At 52.6% G+C, this 16320-nt stretch overlaps 8 protein-coding genes across 8 annotated transcripts; 5 read left to right on the top strand and 3 right to left on the bottom strand.

Annotated features, from left to right (window-relative positions):
• Positions 1–411: 411 nt before the first annotated feature.
• On the top strand, positions 412–1167 carry PC9H_001667 (uncharacterized protein; the record flags this gene model as incomplete). Its single annotated transcript, XM_036771317.1, has 3 exons — positions 412–707; positions 771–837; positions 889–1167. The coding sequence occupies 3 exons, from the start codon at positions 412–414 to the stop codon at positions 1165–1167; spliced, it is 642 nt and encodes a 213-aa protein (XP_036637162.1).
• A 347-nt stretch (positions 1168–1514) lies between these two features.
• Positions 1515–2628, bottom strand: PC9H_001666 (uncharacterized protein; the record flags this gene model as incomplete). Its single annotated transcript, XM_036771316.1, has 6 exons — positions 1515–1566; positions 1617–1687; positions 1749–1841; positions 1890–2192; positions 2243–2341; positions 2392–2628. The coding sequence occupies 6 exons, from the start codon at positions 2626–2628 to the stop codon at positions 1515–1517; spliced, it is 855 nt and encodes a 284-aa protein (XP_036637161.1).
• A 1209-nt stretch (positions 2629–3837) lies between these two features.
• On the top strand, positions 3838–6001 carry PC9H_001665 (uncharacterized protein; the record flags this gene model as incomplete). The annotated part of the gene is made up of 2 exons (XM_036771315.1): positions 3838–4704; positions 4754–6001. The coding sequence occupies 2 exons, from the start codon at positions 3838–3840 to the stop codon at positions 5999–6001; spliced, it is 2115 nt and encodes a 704-aa protein (XP_036637160.1).
• A 631-nt stretch (positions 6002–6632) lies between these two features.
• On the top strand, positions 6633–7860 carry PC9H_001664 (uncharacterized protein; the record flags this gene model as incomplete). The annotated part of the gene is made up of 7 exons (XM_036771314.1): positions 6633–6709; positions 6775–6948; positions 7010–7138; positions 7202–7273; positions 7334–7466; positions 7537–7699; positions 7754–7860. 7 exons carry the CDS (start codon positions 6633–6635, stop codon positions 7858–7860), a joined length of 855 nt encoding a protein of 284 aa, XP_036637159.1.
• A 96-nt stretch (positions 7861–7956) lies between these two features.
• Positions 7957–9591, bottom strand: PC9H_001663 (uncharacterized protein; the record flags this gene model as incomplete). The annotated part of the gene is made up of 2 exons (XM_036771313.1): positions 7957–8199; positions 8257–9591. The coding sequence occupies 2 exons, from the start codon at positions 9589–9591 to the stop codon at positions 7957–7959; spliced, it is 1578 nt and encodes a 525-aa protein (XP_036637158.1).
• Positions 9592–11858: 2267 nt separating this feature from the next.
• Positions 11859–12540, top strand: PC9H_001662 (uncharacterized protein; the record flags this gene model as incomplete). The annotated part of the gene is made up of 2 exons (XM_036771312.1): positions 11859–12110; positions 12208–12540. The coding sequence occupies 2 exons, from the start codon at positions 11859–11861 to the stop codon at positions 12538–12540; spliced, it is 585 nt and encodes a 194-aa protein (XP_036637157.1).
• Positions 12541–13208: 668 nt separating this feature from the next.
• PC9H_001661 (uncharacterized protein) lies at positions 13209–14061 on the top strand (the record flags this gene model as incomplete). Its single annotated transcript, XM_036771311.1, has 3 exons — positions 13209–13224; positions 13285–13605; positions 13670–14061. 3 exons carry the CDS (start codon positions 13209–13211, stop codon positions 14059–14061), a joined length of 729 nt encoding a protein of 242 aa, XP_036637156.1.
• Positions 14062–14626: 565 nt separating this feature from the next.
• On the bottom strand, positions 14627–16018 carry PC9H_001660 (uncharacterized protein; the record flags this gene model as incomplete). Its single annotated transcript, XM_036771310.1, has 4 exons — positions 14627–15040; positions 15165–15319; positions 15400–15556; positions 15626–16018. The coding sequence occupies 4 exons, from the start codon at positions 16016–16018 to the stop codon at positions 14627–14629; spliced, it is 1119 nt and encodes a 372-aa protein (XP_036637155.1).
• Positions 16019–16320: the final 302 nt, after the last annotated feature.

Here is a 16320-nt window from a genome sequence, read left to right as displayed (position 1 = left end):
GAAACGCAAAAGAGGCTGTGAACCGGGATCTTTATTTAGCTGTCAACAACACGGCGTTCATAACAGCTATCCTGTTGAAGCCACGTTGAAGCAATCTTAGAAGTAACCTACTTAGCCCACTTCATCAAATTTATCAAACATCTACTTGCCGCCTTTCGTGCACCATCAGAGCTACAAGGACGGTCAGGACTCACATGTCGCAACAGGTACATATATCGAAGAAAGTAGTACCTCGGGCGCGGTCGACTCCTTACTGCCAACACGGAGCTTTGTACAGCTTGCGATCAGGCTTGTGTGATGGAAGGGGTGCTAGAGCGGAGGCCCAGCTAGTCTACGGAGAAGGATAGTTATTCCTGGAATCTAGGCACCAATGCAAGATATAAATGCGATCAAGTATTTTGCGATGCCGTCATGGATTCGACAATCACCCTCGTCAACCCATCAGCGCCCGTAACCCTCGTGTTCACGAAGGACAGCACTACGAACACGGGAATAGCTCTCAAAGGCTCGGAGTCGCGAATTATTTACTCCGTCTCGAGTGACGCCCTTACGTGCAGCAAGACGACAATTGCTGATTCCGCTGGCACTGTGGCCGTTATCAACAAACGAGATATCCTGCCGAGTACCATTTCCTTCCCAAGCAGAGATGGCCGGGGAAGTATGAAGCTAAGCAAATGGCTGAAGGAACAGAAAACCTCAGATGGCCTGTAAGCGCACACTGTAGCATCCTCTGTCTAAGATAAGACATCCTTAATATGATACCGATTTAGCCCTATCATGATAATAGAGACGACGCTGGGCCAATTCGGCTGGAAGTACAATACCACCAGGATCGCAGTAAGTATTCACCTTACGCATAGTAGACCTACGAGTCACCGTGTCCCCTAGTTATGGCCCTCAGGAGACGAAAGCGATGGGCTGCCAACTGCATGTCTGCAGCCAGCTACTTCCGAGTCCCCGATGAGTCTCATCATTGAACCATCGGGATTGACACTCGCCAACGAGCGCGCCTGGATGCGAGATGCGAAGACGAGGGCATTCGTGGAAGACGTTCTCGTCTCGGCCTTGGTCATAGAGCATAGGCTGCGAGTAAAGGAACGAATGTATCACGCAGCTGCAGACATTCCCCGGGGTAGTTTCTTTAACCCCATGGCCACTGCCACTTAATCTCAGCATCGAGTAGTTCGTCCGCTCGGATGATGGGAAATATTTTGTGAATGACTGGAGAGATGAATAACTAAACGAGGTCTAATGAGTCAAGTCAATGTAACATAGTATCGTCTGTCATCCCTCGAGCATCTATACACAATGTCTTCATTCGACTCCTGGAACTCAGTAAGGCTGTCTGCTAGTGCTGTTTCCCGATCAGACGATGGCAATTTCGAGAATGAACATTCGTGGTAGAAAGTCGAGAAGCCAACACTTGGGTAGCATTCGTGGCGCAAAAAATCTCCGAGGACAAAAGGGGCTGAGGGAGGAGCAATAAATAACACGGTCGGAGGGATAGAAGGATACTAACGTGATCTTTCCTGGTCATCGAAACTGCTACAGACACTACGCCAATTACTGTGATGGGGTATCAACTTCGATCACCCAAATGTATCTGCAGCACTCACATTGTCGCGAAGAACTTGTGTGCTTTAATCGTTGGGATATAGGGCCTCAAATCCTCCGGGGCATGAACAATCTTAAGAAATATAACTCGTCAGTGCGTTCGTGAGCAGAGAAGGCAAATAATAGAGCCTCACAGAAGATAGGAAGTCTGCAACGACGGGATCCTCAACCAACTGGTACATATCGAACATAACACCCCGATCCTCGCCCTCGGGACTGAAGAAAGGCTCGAAGGACGGTGAGCCCTAGACTTGAAGGTAAAGCTGGTCGCTTACTAGACGTTTGGACAACCACATTTGCAGGACGACAGCGCCATACATCCATATGTCTGAAGCAGCAACTAGATAGCCCTTCTTCGAAACATCTGCACGCCATAACTCTGGGGCACAATATGCGGGCGTGCCGACGGCGTCGTACCTGATCTGCTTAGTGAACGGGCGCTGGTCATCGGGAGGGATACGGACAGAGAGACCGAAGTCTGCGAGTGCGAGATGTCCATTCGAGGATATAAGGATATTGTCTGGCTTTATGTCACGGTGGGCGATATTCAGGGAATGGAGTTGCTCGATGGCGACCAGCTGTAAATTATTTCAACAACGTCACAGGACAGCGTAGAAGCGAAGCTTACCAACTCTGAAGCGTAGAACTTGATCGCTCCGGGAGTTAGTCTTTTGCCTAAATCCCGCATTAGACTTATCAAATCAGAGAGCGACAGTGGATAGGCTTTCTGTTGACATAATAAGAATTTTTTGAAATATGATGAAGCAGAGAGTGTACCAAGACGAAATAGACGTTGTGTTTGTCTTGAAAGGCTTCAAAGAGGGGGGTCAAATACCGACTCCGGCTTTCGGTAATCGCCACCAGCGTATCTCGTTCCCTAGCCAGACATTCAGCGAAGGTTGATTTTGCTTTCTTGGAGAGAGTGTAATAGGCCAATTGACGTTTGTGGAACACCTTGATCGCCACCATCTCTGTAGTCATGGGTTGCTTCTGAACAACCACTTTCGCGCACATGACATGGCAAGTAGCACCGGTCCCAAGGCGAAATTGAACGTCGTATCGAGAAGTGGGGCTATTTACTAGGCAAGGACTTGAGCACGGCCTCCCTAGTTCATAGATATAGGATGACAGCGTCGATTCTGAGCTCATGTCTTCCGCACGGCGGGGACAGGAAATCTCGAGCGCGTTCCTAATTGCGCGGCGTTCCCTGCTGGAACGTATAGCTTCTAGGTAGTTCCGAAGTAGATACTTGGTTTCAGGGCCTGGCGATGCCTCGAGACGACGGACGATCCCACTTTCGCCAACGAGGCGGCGATAGCGTCCAATATTTCGTGCATACCAAGATTGTCTTTTTTCGGCTCCAACAGATCCACTCGCAAATCGTGCTCGGCGAACGCCTGCTCCTTGGGCAGTGGGCGCACATGTGACGATCGGAGGCGACGGTGCGCCCTTAGAGCCCCGGTGGCTCTGGGATCGTCGCTTCCAGAACGACAGCCGGTTACGAAGCGAATCAGAATGTTCAGCTGGTATGCACGGTAGGGGCTTGTTTTTTATCCTGTTGAACTTGCGTTTGCGCCGTGTGGCTCGCCATTTTCGCGCGAGAGCCTGAAGAATCGCAAACATAGTCGAAAGGTGATTGTGGTGGTTTCATTTGAGTACTCAATACAACGTCCTTATATAGCCAAAGAGAGGCGGGTTATGCTGCGCCGCGAACAATGGCAGGTGGCGACTAGCGATGTGGCCATAAACGACAAAGCAAGGAGGAATGGATAGGGAGCATAAAGCAGCGCTTCTCGAAGCCACCGATAGACCATAAAGCAGTGACATAGCGACACGATATCGGAAGATGTCTAGTATAGCATCTTGCACTTTACATGAGAGGGAGCGCGATGAGCCACCAAACACGTGGTTTGTCGAGTTGGGCCCTAGTAAAGACGTGGTATTTCGATATTACTTTATCTTTCGTGATACAGCTTTATGTATGTTGGCCAGATTTCAGAAATAAACTGCGGAAAAGGAATTTGTTAGCCCTATGCATTTAAAAATTTGTGTACCGTAGATAGCGATTATTAGCGAACTGCAGTAGGAGTCTCAGGGGTAGTCCACGCGGACTGCGGTCACGTGAGCGAGAATTTGGATTCAGTTCAGATTCCGAATTCGGAATCATCGGTGCCTCCTGAGTTTGCCCATTTACCACCACCTTCTCTCGCTTCCACCAGCGAAATGAGCAGCGCGAAACATGTCAGATCCGTCTATACCCCAGTATTCTACCTAACGCCAGACCCCTCCTCTGCGTCTTCCAAACCATTCCTGAGCGAACCTAGGGCCGTAATGTCGTATCTCAATACATTATCTCGGCAACATGTCGCACTCGCACAGAACGTGAAGGAGGTCCCATCTTCGCGGCCATCGTCCCCCGAACTAGAGCTATACTTAGGACCTGATGCAGAGAAGGAGACGAGTGGGCTGTCGGAAGCCCAGCTGCGACGCGTGCAGCGGGTGGAAGACCTCCGATCCCGAGTCGTCGACGCGTTTCGGAAGGCCAAGGGTGAACCGGGGGAAGGAAAGTGGGCTCAAATTTCTCAAATGCTTCGGATGGGATGTACGGCTGGGAGATATCGGTGGATTCGTGGATGTGCTCCGTCGGGACGGCAGATTCGTGAGTTGGATCCTTCTTTGGTGTTGCCGGAGACAGAAGAAGAGTGGCATGCAATGGAGCGCAAGTTTGAGCAGAAACAACAGCTTAAGCAGAAGGTGGAGATTTGGCAAGAAGGTGTCGCCCCCGTGGAAGAACAGTTTCAAGAGACGCAAGCTAGCGAATCACAAAACGAGCCGGCCCACTCGAAGGCTGACACGACTCTCCAACGGAAATCGAGCTCAAAGAGTACCGTCGCTTCCCTCTCAAAACAGGGCTCCCTACAATTCAAAGTAGCCAAACGCGCCAGTGGTATCATTACCAGCGAGAAGCCTCACGATCCGACAACACCAAATGATGGGCCATTGCCACACGAGAAACCCGCGCTTCAGCTTGACCCCAGTCCAATGCCCGCTGACGATGAAGGCAGGGGAATAGCAGATATATCAGACACAGTACGAACTCTTGCTCTCTCTGTTGCTTATTATTCTGATTCTTCGATAGTTCCTTCCCCCTTCTTTCCCATCCCAGCTGCAGACCTCTACGCCCAGGCGCCAACGGTCAAAAGTCCCAGTAATTGACCCAGCGCTCGACCTCGACGTGTCGCTCGCTTCCGTAGAGGACATCACGCCCAATTTTTTTAGCCAGGAGTACAACCGCCGGTCGTTTGTCAACGCCCCGGAGGGTCAGAACGACCCCCAACTACCTTCGTCACCGCGACACCCCCCGCCTTCATCCCATCAGATCCCATCTTCATCGCTACAACCTTTGACATCCTCACCTTCTCTACCGTCGACCCCAGTCAAGCCTAATCCCAAAAAGAGACGCCTCGATGCCACACCCGAGGAGGCGGGCGTCTTCAAGAAGGTCAAAACTACATCAATGATCCCAGAGGATGCCCACCCACCGACCACACCTTCCAGAGCTAAAGTGAGCCCTAGAATCACCACTACCAATGTCCAGATGGAGAGCGACATCGTGGACTGGACAAAAGCGGTTGTCTCAGGTGTTTTGACTACGCCCGAGCGGAAGGACAAGAACCATATACCAACACTTACTGAAATCCTCGCTTCAAAAAAGAAAAGCTCCCCAAATACACCGAAGAAACGATCCTCTGGGGTCTATTCATCACCAACGCAGTCAAAAGCAAGAGTGTCTGCCACTAAGCCTAAAGAGGCGCAACCCGTTGTCGATGCAGACCTACAAACAGGAACGAATGATATACCTCAGGTACTGCCTGACCGGGAAGAAGCTGTCGATGTATCTATTGCCACCGTGACCGATGCCCCGCTTGATGTTAGTGATATCACTCTCGACAAGGCGGCGCTCAACCTCGATGTCAAAAGTCTCTACGACGCTTTGGATGCTTCGTATCACATCGGCTACGATATCGATATGTCATCGCCGGCGAAATCACTCTCTTCAATCGCTGGATCGGATTCTGAGGACTCTGACGACGGAGTTGGCGATGCGCTTCGCGATCCAACATTTATCGATGCAGCCAAAGGTTTCGAACCTCTAGGCGCTAGTACACAAGCCGATGGGGGTGGCGGCTTTGCGTTCGGTGAAATGAGCCAAGCGAGTGTTGGAGGTGGTATTCGCAGCTTTGGGCTGTATAACTCCCAGTTCGACGTCGAGGGTGAGGTGGATAGAGTCAGCGAGCTTTTGGAGAGGGATGTGGATTTCGACGGTTGGTTGAGAGATGCGAGTATCAAGGACGACGTAGAAGAAGAGGACGACGACGATATGTGATTTGGGAGAGTTGCCGAGTTGTTGGGGATATGATATGAGCAGGGCCCATGGGGAATATGGATATATATTGACTGTTACGTGTTTTTCTATCTTGTGTTATTTTGCTGGCTTTGTGTTGATTGTTGAATACGCCGTACGGATACCTTTGCCGCAATGCACAGTCGTTTGTGGCCCTCTGTCCAGGCTGAGCCCAGTGGTGCTGCGACCTCATGATAATCGCGGACCCACGACCAACCTCGATTCACATGGTGAATGAAAACACCCCTGATGCTGACATAGTTGTTGCGTTGCGATGGCTTGTTCCTACTTGCGACTCTGCTGTGGTCTTTGTTTTCCATCCGACATCAAGTCTTGATGTGCCCAAACGATGCGAACTCGAATATTTCGGGCATTGGAGGTAGTCAAAACTTCCCACCCATCCGTGCGACGGTGGGGCTTCTAAATCATTAAACCATTAATTCCTTGTTTCGGGCGAAGGTTCGCCGTGCATAGATGGGCTTATGCATCCGTCTTCAATCATGCTGCTGCCTCCCGCAAGCTCAACTTCTGCAGATATATAATGGGTGTTTTTTGCGACTAATGCCTTCCAGGTTGTTCATCGTCCTTCACTCCACCCGAACTACAGCCCGAAATGCTCCTCTCACTTTTCGTCGCGTTGGCTTGTACTGCAGTGGCCACAGTAGCCCAAGGCGCTGAACACAGTCCCAAGTAAGTTCATGGCCGATGATTCGTGTGTGCGATTTGACTAACTTGGCGTGCTATCATCCTTCAAGAAAATGCTCTGCGAATGCCGACGAATTCGCAATCGCTGCCGCGGAGAAGCACTTCCAGGCAAACCGAGTGCCTTCGTCGAGCTTGCAAGCCCGAGGAGCGCACAAAGAAGCGGCCCTTGACGTGTACTGGCACGTCGTCAGGTTGAACGAAACAGAGGAGGGCGGGGATACTAAGTAAGGCCGTCTTTGCATTTCCTGCCTTCGCAGAAGCACATGTTGCTGATACGGTGTACAGCCCGCTGTTCATTAACACGTCGATAGACATTATGAATTACCACTTCAAGGACGCGGGTATACGGTGGAACCTCGTTGATGTTTCACGCACGACCAACGAGGTGTGGTTCAGAAACGCCAGCGGGAACTCGTACGCCTTCTAATCACCCTTCTTCCTCGTGCGTATCTGTTAACGTGTCCTATGCTATGAAAGGACGGCGGAATTCGAAATGAAGCAGGCTCTTAAGAAGGGGGGCAAGGCTGACCTGAATGTTTATTCCGTCGAGTAAGTTGCGGCAAGCTTAACGCCATCGGGCGTCGACGCATGATTGACCTGACCTCTTAGCAACACTTATGAAACCGCGTTTGGTTGGGCGACCTTCCCTTATGAATACCCGTTGAACCCAGAGTGGATGGATGGTGTGGTAGTGCGACATACCACCTTGCCCGGCGATTTCGAGGGGAAGCATAGAGGAAAGGTGAGCTCGGGAATTCATGTCCAGCGATATATCGACATTGATTCCTTTGCTTGCTTACCCGATAATGCAGACGCTACTCCACGAAGCGGGCCATTGGTGTGGACTGTATCACGTCTTCATGAATTCATGCGACGAGCCAGGAGACTACGTCGACGATACGCCTCCTCAAGAAGCACAATACGAGTGTATCTTCCCTCGTTCCAGCTGCATCAAAGGCCAATGGGATCCGCTATGTAAGCTACCTTTGGCCGCTCTCCCCAGGCATTTAGCTTATCAACTCTGATCAGACAACATCATGGACTACACAAGCGATTACTGCCAATCACAGTTTACGCCAGGCCAAAACCAAAGGATGCGCGAGCAACTCAAGATGTATCGCGACATAGATATGTAATCGCTCCGAAAGTGTGCATATGGTGCAGTGACGGGGGAATAAATCAATCGGAGTCGTATAGATAGAGCTGATGGTGCAACACAAATGGATGTGCCGCTACGATGATTTGCGTTTTGTTACTCTCGCAATCACGTCAGATGCTCCGAACTGGAACGCCCCCAGTCCCGGACGCGTGAGATCTCTGCTCGGTTGGAGTCCTTTCCAAACGTTGTTCGCGGTAGCTGGTCCAATGGGAATCCTCGGATCTGCAACGTGCTTGAGAGGCGTGATGTCCAAGTTCGAAAGTATAATGGTTAGGATGGATTTAAGCTCAGCCGTTGCTAGATGGCGCCCTTCGCACTGTGGTTCACCCAACATTGAGCATCAGTCAAGACTCTCCGGACGCACGCTACTCACGATAGATATTCCGCCCCCAAAGCCATTCATCTCTCTGGACCTCTTCGAGCTGAGGGCGTCGCCTTGCTTTTCGGCCAAAAAGCGATCACCAATCCACGACTCGGGGTTGGCGCCCCACAGTTCATCCATGAGGTGTCCAACGCGGGTAATGCACACGACGCGCATACCAGCGGGGATGAATATCCCTCCCTCGCCTGATGCAGACAATACAAAATCCTTTTCAACGACCCTAATGCTGAAACTCGAGGTATTCAACCTGACAGTCTCCTGCACGCATGAAGCGACTAAAGGCATCGAGGCTAGGGTTTTCAAGGTCACGACCGGGTCCGATGTATCTTCGCTCTGCTTGGGTAAAGCATCTATCTCCTCACGCACTTGGTCCAGGATGTTACTTTGGACGATGTAAAGGAGAAGCGCGGAAGCAGCATATGGCGCGTTGGCCTGAAGGGCCCAAAGATCGCCCAAAAGAAGGGTGGCTATCTCTCTCGAGGTATAACCTTCCGCCAATCCCATCTGAGCCATGTCGTGAATGACCCCTTCGTCGAGACCAGGGAGGCCATCCTCGACCCACTGTGTGAGCACTGAGAACATCGCTTCTCGACCCTTCATCCCGTCTGCTATGGGCGGTACGAGCGGGTAGAGTGCCATTGGGATCATCTCTGCAGCCAGTAGGGGGAAGGATGCGTCGAATCGGTTAAAATCCTGCTGCAATCCTGCCTTCAGTGTCCGCTCGCAGAATTCCTCCCCAAACAAGCCGATTGTGGCAGCTTCGAACATCGTATCAATGACCCACTTGGTAATCGGGATTTCAACGGCCTGCTCAGGCAACGATTCAATCTGTTCCTTCAGCTGTGCTACTTTCGCCTGGACAATACGCGTGAAACGTTCAACTGGAGCATCTAGGCGAAGGTTGGCGAGACCTTTGGCGTGAACGGGGAACATGCGCGCAAGGCCAGGGCCCTGGGAAATTTTCCATGGTGAGCCAAAAATGATTGTCTGGAATTTCCGTCGTATTGCGGTGAACGATAGTGTCGAAGATGGGGCACCGTACACTTTATGAATAAGAGTCCCGTCGAGTACAAAAATCTGGTTGAGGGGCCATGGAAGATGGACGACGGGTCCGTAATCACGTCGCAGGGAAAGAAGGAAATTGTCTTCGTCCATCCCTAGCTTCGCCATGGCTAGGAATCCACGGATCGGATAGGGTAGATACCATGGACCGTAGACGGGGGGCAGGCTGACGTTGCCTGGTGGATTCGGCCTCCGGGAAGTGGTCAAAGACACGCAGAGGGCGATGCCACCAATGGCCAGAGCGTACTCAAACACCCCTACCATGGCTGATGTGGAGGTGAATTTTGAGACACGAAAGAGATGTTGAGCGCCATGATTTACGTATTGCGCCCACCAGGAGCCTCCACCAGGGCAGTGCAGGTCAGGGTAAAGTCAGGAAAAGTCGCAAGGTCGGAAAGGTCAGTGACCTTACGACCTAACCTTGACCTGACCTTTTCCACGGTCAGAGGCAGCTCAGTTAGGTGATCAAGGGAGTCCAGGGGGGGTAGTTTAAACAGTAATTATTATGATAATAAAATTGAATCTAACGTAGTATCAAGACCTCGTTGTCGACCTCGCCATCTGCATCCAAATTGAGCACGTCATACAACTCGAGCTCCTCATCAAAGCTGTGGGAAGAGCTGCGCTGATAGCTAGATATCCAATGCTTGGAGGACTATTGCCTTGGGCTTATCACCCTGAAACGTATCAGCGTGCTTCAACTTCGCTCGAGGATGGTCGATGAAGAGATCTCGCCACTAGGAACGATTGGGAGGCATGGATGGACTGATAGTTGGAACTGTCAATTATAATTCTTACCATTAGTTATTGTACCTTATTTATATCTGGGGGATGATGAGAAGTATGTATGGTGCCTATATTAGTCCTACATCGCTACGATATCGGCTCGATGATTTACAGTAGTGGTATAATCATTGGGGGACGGTGCTAGGAGGTCGTATCAGGGGGAAAAGGGGAAAGCTTGCGGTTCAGAATACTACCATATTTGGCACTAACTCCGATTCCCACACTCATCTAAGGTCAGGTCAGAAACTACGGTCAGTGACTTTTCCCGACCTTTGACCGTACTTCTGACCTTGACTGGTCACTCTTGGTCACCGACCGTACAACACTGCACCAGGGCGAGTCAACTACCTAATTATTTTGCTGGCGCCTATTTGCTGCTACTGTTTCTTAACTTGTGATCCCCAGCAGCACGGTATCAGGCGTGGCAGACCGAAACCTCCTGGATCATGTTTACACCGTCGTGCAATTCGCGAACTGTGGAGGAGATAAACTCGAAGATGGATCAGACATGAACCCGATTTCTCCGAAGAATACAGAAACATACAGTCGCTCACCATGTCCAAACTTCCGCCTGAAGAGAACTCTTGACAACCATCTCCGAGTCGCTGGCACTACATTTCTCAGCTTTTGTTCGGCTCGTAGCACGAAGGGTAATTGCGTTTTGACCACAGCATTGGCCTCGCTCAAGATGATCCGGTGCCAGCGACGCGTTTTGCTCGTTTTGCTTATAGCGGAACCCAAGGCCTAGGGCCGGCACTTTCATTCTGCTGTAAACACAAGAAGCCCTGGGATCAAAACTTTGTGGGCACCACAATTTGATTCGTCGCTACCGTGTCTAACCCTAATAGCTTATCGAGCGTGTGGAGATTGACCATGCTCGCATCATCGCTCTTGCGCGGCCAGCCGAGTATACAGGAAATAGACGCAAAGATAGAATTTCTAAACCACGAGCTTACCGTGATTCAAGCAGAAATCCGATGCCCAAAGAGCACAAGAACACGCACCTGCTCACCATATCCAAAGTTGCTACAGACATCTTACCAGTCATCTTCGAGGCGCTCACACTGGATGCGAATCTGCTTTAGGCTCCTAAACCACAGGAAGCCTACGCGCACCTACTCCCAGCCACGCAGGTGTGTCGGCTTTTTCGCCACGCCTCTGGGGCTGCATATTTGCATTTGCACCACCTCGTATCGTTCAGCTGTTTTTGGGCCGCGCCGCCTCTGCGCCTTTATACCTACGTGGATCCAGTGGCTTCAACGAAGAGTGCGTGCTGGCTGCGCTCAATCACCTCGATCGACTGGGAGAAATCACTCTGCAACTCGTGGGGGGTGACGCGGACTCGTGGGTCACGCGCATCGCATTGGAGCCAACACCGCAACTCAAGTTCCTTTCGCTCGAAGATACTACACCCTCTCCTGCGGATTTGTTTCAGTTCGCCGCAGACGGTGACGCGTCTCCGGTACTACAACATCTGTCCTTGTCTGGTTATACCTTCAAAGCGAGCACGGCGGCAACTCTGACTAACCTCCGCACCCTCAGGATCAGTTTCAACCGAGAAGCCTACCATGACATGCAACGCAGTACACAGACCCTATCAACTTCTTCTCCTTGTTGAATAATCTTCCACTCTAGCTAACGCGCTTGCGCCGCAAAATCAGTCGGTACCGCCATCTCCGTCAGTCTCCCGAACTTAACACACCTGTTTATCGAGGATGCCGACTTGTTCAACCCAGGAATGATGCATGATGTCGTGCACCACAGCGCCTCTCATCAAGACGATAAAACTGTTGCACGCAGGTAAAGCCAAGGCCGAGACTGCTACTCCCGTCATCGCAGCCATCTATGCAAGCCTTCCTACGCTTGCTCCTGACTCCCATTCGCAATTCGAGCTGTACTCTCTGTCCTACATTACTCTTGCATGGGTGCGGGTGCGGGGAGGGTGCCCCGTCGAAGGGCGAGAATCAGCATCGGTGATACCGTTCTTCGATCTGCAGGTACGCGGTACGGGAAATCCAGTTTTCGGGCTTTGTCCGCCGACCACCATCCCTCCCACTTTCCATTTATACTCTGGCGACGAGACAACCACTCAAGACCCTTTACGCGCCTACGACAAAACATGCTCCGTCGATTAAAAGCACGACCGAGTTGCATTGCGGTTGTATGATCGACATACTCCACGTCCTATCCAGGGAGACGCCTTCCCCAGATCAAGCTGACGCCACGTCATTCTCGGTACCGCCGCTCAAGAAGGTTCAGGTGTACGACTTCATGTTCGTACACAGCCGGGACATGATGTTCTCCAAGTTAAAGGAACAACTGCTCGCACGAAACGCGGCGGGCGCGGGGGTGGATACTTCCGTCGTTGGCCCAAAATTGCTGTACGCAGGCGATGTCAACGAGTTCAAGGTATCATCGATCTCGTAGAAAGTCCTCAAGTGGCTTCGTCCCGGCGGAGGTATGTAATTGGAATTCTCGGCTAGGCTAACGTGTTTTCTGTTTCTTCCAACAGTATATGCATTCCTGTACACCACACCACACTCAACAGTCGTGTCACAGTACAGCTCTTAGTTCCTCGTCGATCGATGTTCAGGTTTGGGATTAGGGATGAACAACTCCGCTTATACACGGCCGTCTGTCGCGGCGTTCAGATAAGGATTTATCGCCATGGGTACGACCTTCCATTAATCTGTATCATCTAGCGCCTATTTATCAATGATCGGTTTCAGGCGGGGAAAATCCGCATCATCAACGACGAAGGGACGCGAAAGGGCTAAGTAACGACCCCTCCCTATACGCACCGCTCTTGTCCGTCTACGATGCTCACACATCGGATCTTGTCATTCAGAGCTACGCACCATATGCTGTGTTCATGGAAGTGAATGACAGGATCATCAAGCGCGTTGAGTGAGCCCTGTCATGCTCAGGTTCGGTGCGTACCAATGCACTGGAGTTGGGCGCTTAGGGAACTGCCTCCCACCCCAATACACATATAAGCATGTTAGTACAAGAGTCAGCTGTACCCCCTTCTACTCTCTCCGACGACCCATAATCTCGACATAAATTTTCCATCTCTGCCATCGTACCTCATCGCAATGGCGCCAACATACAGTGGGTCGCCCACCTGCCCCCAGCCAACTTTGACCTGACCTGACCTTCGCGCACTTACAGTCTACTACCGCGTATACGACACAAACGGGGTCGTCAACGCCAAATACACCCTCCCATCCGAGATCTCTAGCAGCACGACACTCGGGCGCATCGTGAAGAGCTACATCGCCCCCCCCTTCAACGTGGCCAACGTCAAACTGGGCATCGCGCAGCACGAGGGGCACCAGGCCGTCTTCGAAGCCGCTGGCGCGCAGCTGTTCGCCGCCTCCTCCCAGGAAGAAGTCACCGAGAAGAACGGGCTGCTGAACGGCGCCGGTTTGAGTTTGACCAGTCCTCTTCAACTCAAGTTCGACGTAGCGCTCAAGCCTGCGCAAGGCCGATGTATGTTCCTTCGCTATTACCACGATGCGTGGGGGTGTCTCACTAGTATCACTATACTACTTAGTCCTCGGCAAATGGCAGCGCAGCGAGAGCGGCATCACCTCGAATGACAAGTATCACTACAAGTCGACGGCTCACTTCACGCTCCGAAAGACGCCCGGTGGCAAGATCGTCGCCGATGGCCACGAGCACTGGACCACCACCTACACAGGATTTGCCGGCTCCGCCAACCCCAGCGAGAAGTCCCTCCCACCGCCCCTGCAAAACAAATACGAGCTCACCGACTTCAAGGTCGGCGCGAAGTCTGGGATCTCGTTCACGCGCACCGCCGCCTCCAGTGGGGTGACCTGGAAAGTGGCGGGAGACCTGAGTGCTGATGGGAAGTGGTTGACGCTCACGGTGAAGCGCGTTGGGTCGGATGCTCCGGTATCGAGGGTGTTCAAGCGCGTTGTGTGATGGGCCGCGCGTCACTGGACGCTAATTGCACCTGTTCAGCGCCTTTCCCCTTCATGTTCATCGTATCTCTGCACAAAGTTTGTAATGTATCTACAAGTTCACCGGACCCTTGTCATTTAGACCGAAAGTAAGCGGCAGACTTGAAGACCTGTTATAACTTATGAAAGATCGCTGCCTGTGTTCGTCAGTTACTCAAACTGAAATTGAAATCGAATATCGAATATTCGCTATTTGTAACTCGATTACCATCTGCCAGTCACAAAAGTCACCGTCCACATCGATCATAAAGACAAGCCTCCAAATAATAAATATCCCAGACTGCAAGTCGATCATAAAGCAGAGTTTTAAACGGATCATCGATCGATCAGCTCCCACACGACTAATCTCAATCTCAATCTCAATATTCAATCTCAATATCAATATCAGTATCAGCGCTAGCGGTGTGCGCATTCGCTTCTCGTGCACGTCAGCTCGCGACGTCAGCGACATCTGGGTCAAGTTTGGTCCCAACCTCAACGTACGGAAGAACGAGGGCAAGATAACCAACTCCAACTCCAACTCCAACTCACTCCGCACCCCCTCTTTGCCGGATCCCCTCTCTCCCCTTCCCCTCCCTCCCCTCCCTCTCCGCCACCGCCCTCCCCTCCCGCCCCGCCGCCCCCGCCGCCGCCTCACCCTCACGCACAGCCTCCCCCTCGCGGCGCCACGCCCTGCGCTCATACGCGTCCCACGCCTCCCGCGCATCCACCCACCGCTCCTGCACATCCCGCACATCGCTCCGCACCCCCCCAATCGGCCCAGCAGCGCTCGCGAACAGCCCGTACGCGTTCGCACGCGCATCCCGCGGCGTGCCGCCCCCCTCCTCCTCCTCCGCCGCCCCGTCCGCCCCCTGGGGCACACCGGAGCCCGCGGGCGGCACGAAGACGTACCCCGTCGCGCGGTCGACGACGCGGCTCAGGTGCAGCATCGATGCTTTGTCCTACCGCGCGGATGAACGGATGAGAGGGTGAGAGGATGAGAGGGTGAACGGATGAGAGGTGAACGGATGAGAGGGTGAGAGGGTGAGAGGGGTATACAAAGACAAAGGGATGAAATACACGCACCTCGACTGCGAGCGTCTCGAAGCCCACGAGCCCGTAGTCCTCGATCAGCGACGTGATCGCCATGTTGAGCGCCGCGTAGCGGGGCGAGGCGGCGGACAGCGCGTTCTCCAGGTAGGACAGGTCCTGCACTTCCGTGTAGAAATCCAGATTAAAGTCTGCATCCCCGTCAGTCAGTAAGTAAGTAAGTTTAGTTTACAAACGCCGATTATGCTGGCGGTGGTTGCGCAGTACGTGCCTAGGTCCCCGTATTGGGCGATGAGATCGACTTTCGAGAGCACGTTCACGTGGGGCAGCTCGAGGTGCAGCATCGTGCGGAGGGAGAGCAGGAGGACGGACACATACTTCGCCGCATCCGTCACATAGTGCGCGTCGCACAGGTGCACGGCCGCGAGCTGCACGCACACCAGCACACGCTACACGTCGGCAGGGCGTCACACACACACGGAGGGGGAAGCACGCACGCGGAACCCACTCCTCGCGAGCCGCTGCACGATGCGCCGCACGCTCTCGTGCGCGGTGGTCAGCTCGACCTGGCCGGGGAGGTCGAACACCACGTACGCGTCGCGCCCGAGGGCCCGCAGCCGCTCGGCGAGCCAGTCGAAGTTCGCTTCGAGGTACTCCATGCAGTAGAGCATGCCGCCGTTCGGGCCGAGGGCGTGCGCGGCGACGGCGTCCGCCAGGGTGATGAGGTCGCCGATGTCGACGGCGCACGGGTACGGGATGTGCTCGTTCGCGGGGTCGAGGTTGACGACGGAGATCGGGCGGCGGAGGGCGGTGAAAAGCTGGTACTTGCCATAGCAGTAGGTGGATTTCCCACTTCCTGGCGACCCGCAGACGATTTCGCCAAAGGGCATGGAGATGGATGGTGAGATCTTGAGACGCGTAGCTAGTATCTTCACATTCGCAAATCGCAATCTCTGTCCCTTCCTCTGTCCTTTCCCAGGACTCGGCATGTCCCGCGGTAGACGTTTCTGGATAGGGGTGCCCTCTTCCCGACACCACTTCTGCGCTTCTACATTTCTACACTTCAACACTTCAACACTTTACGCTTCCACACTTCATGGTGCAACTGAAAACGACGTTATGAGATACGATAAACCAAACTGGAGTTCGAATCCATTACTTGCATTACTTTCTACAATTCACAATCTACAAT

Source organism: Pleurotus ostreatus (assembly GCF_014466165.1).
Source record: "Pleurotus ostreatus strain PC9 chromosome Unknown scaffold_1, whole genome shotgun sequence".
Lineage (NCBI taxonomy): Eukaryota > Fungi > Basidiomycota > Agaricomycetes > Agaricales > Pleurotaceae > Pleurotus > Pleurotus ostreatus.
The sequence above is the reverse complement of the archived record's forward strand: the minus strand, read 5'-3'. Positions and strand labels throughout refer to the sequence as shown.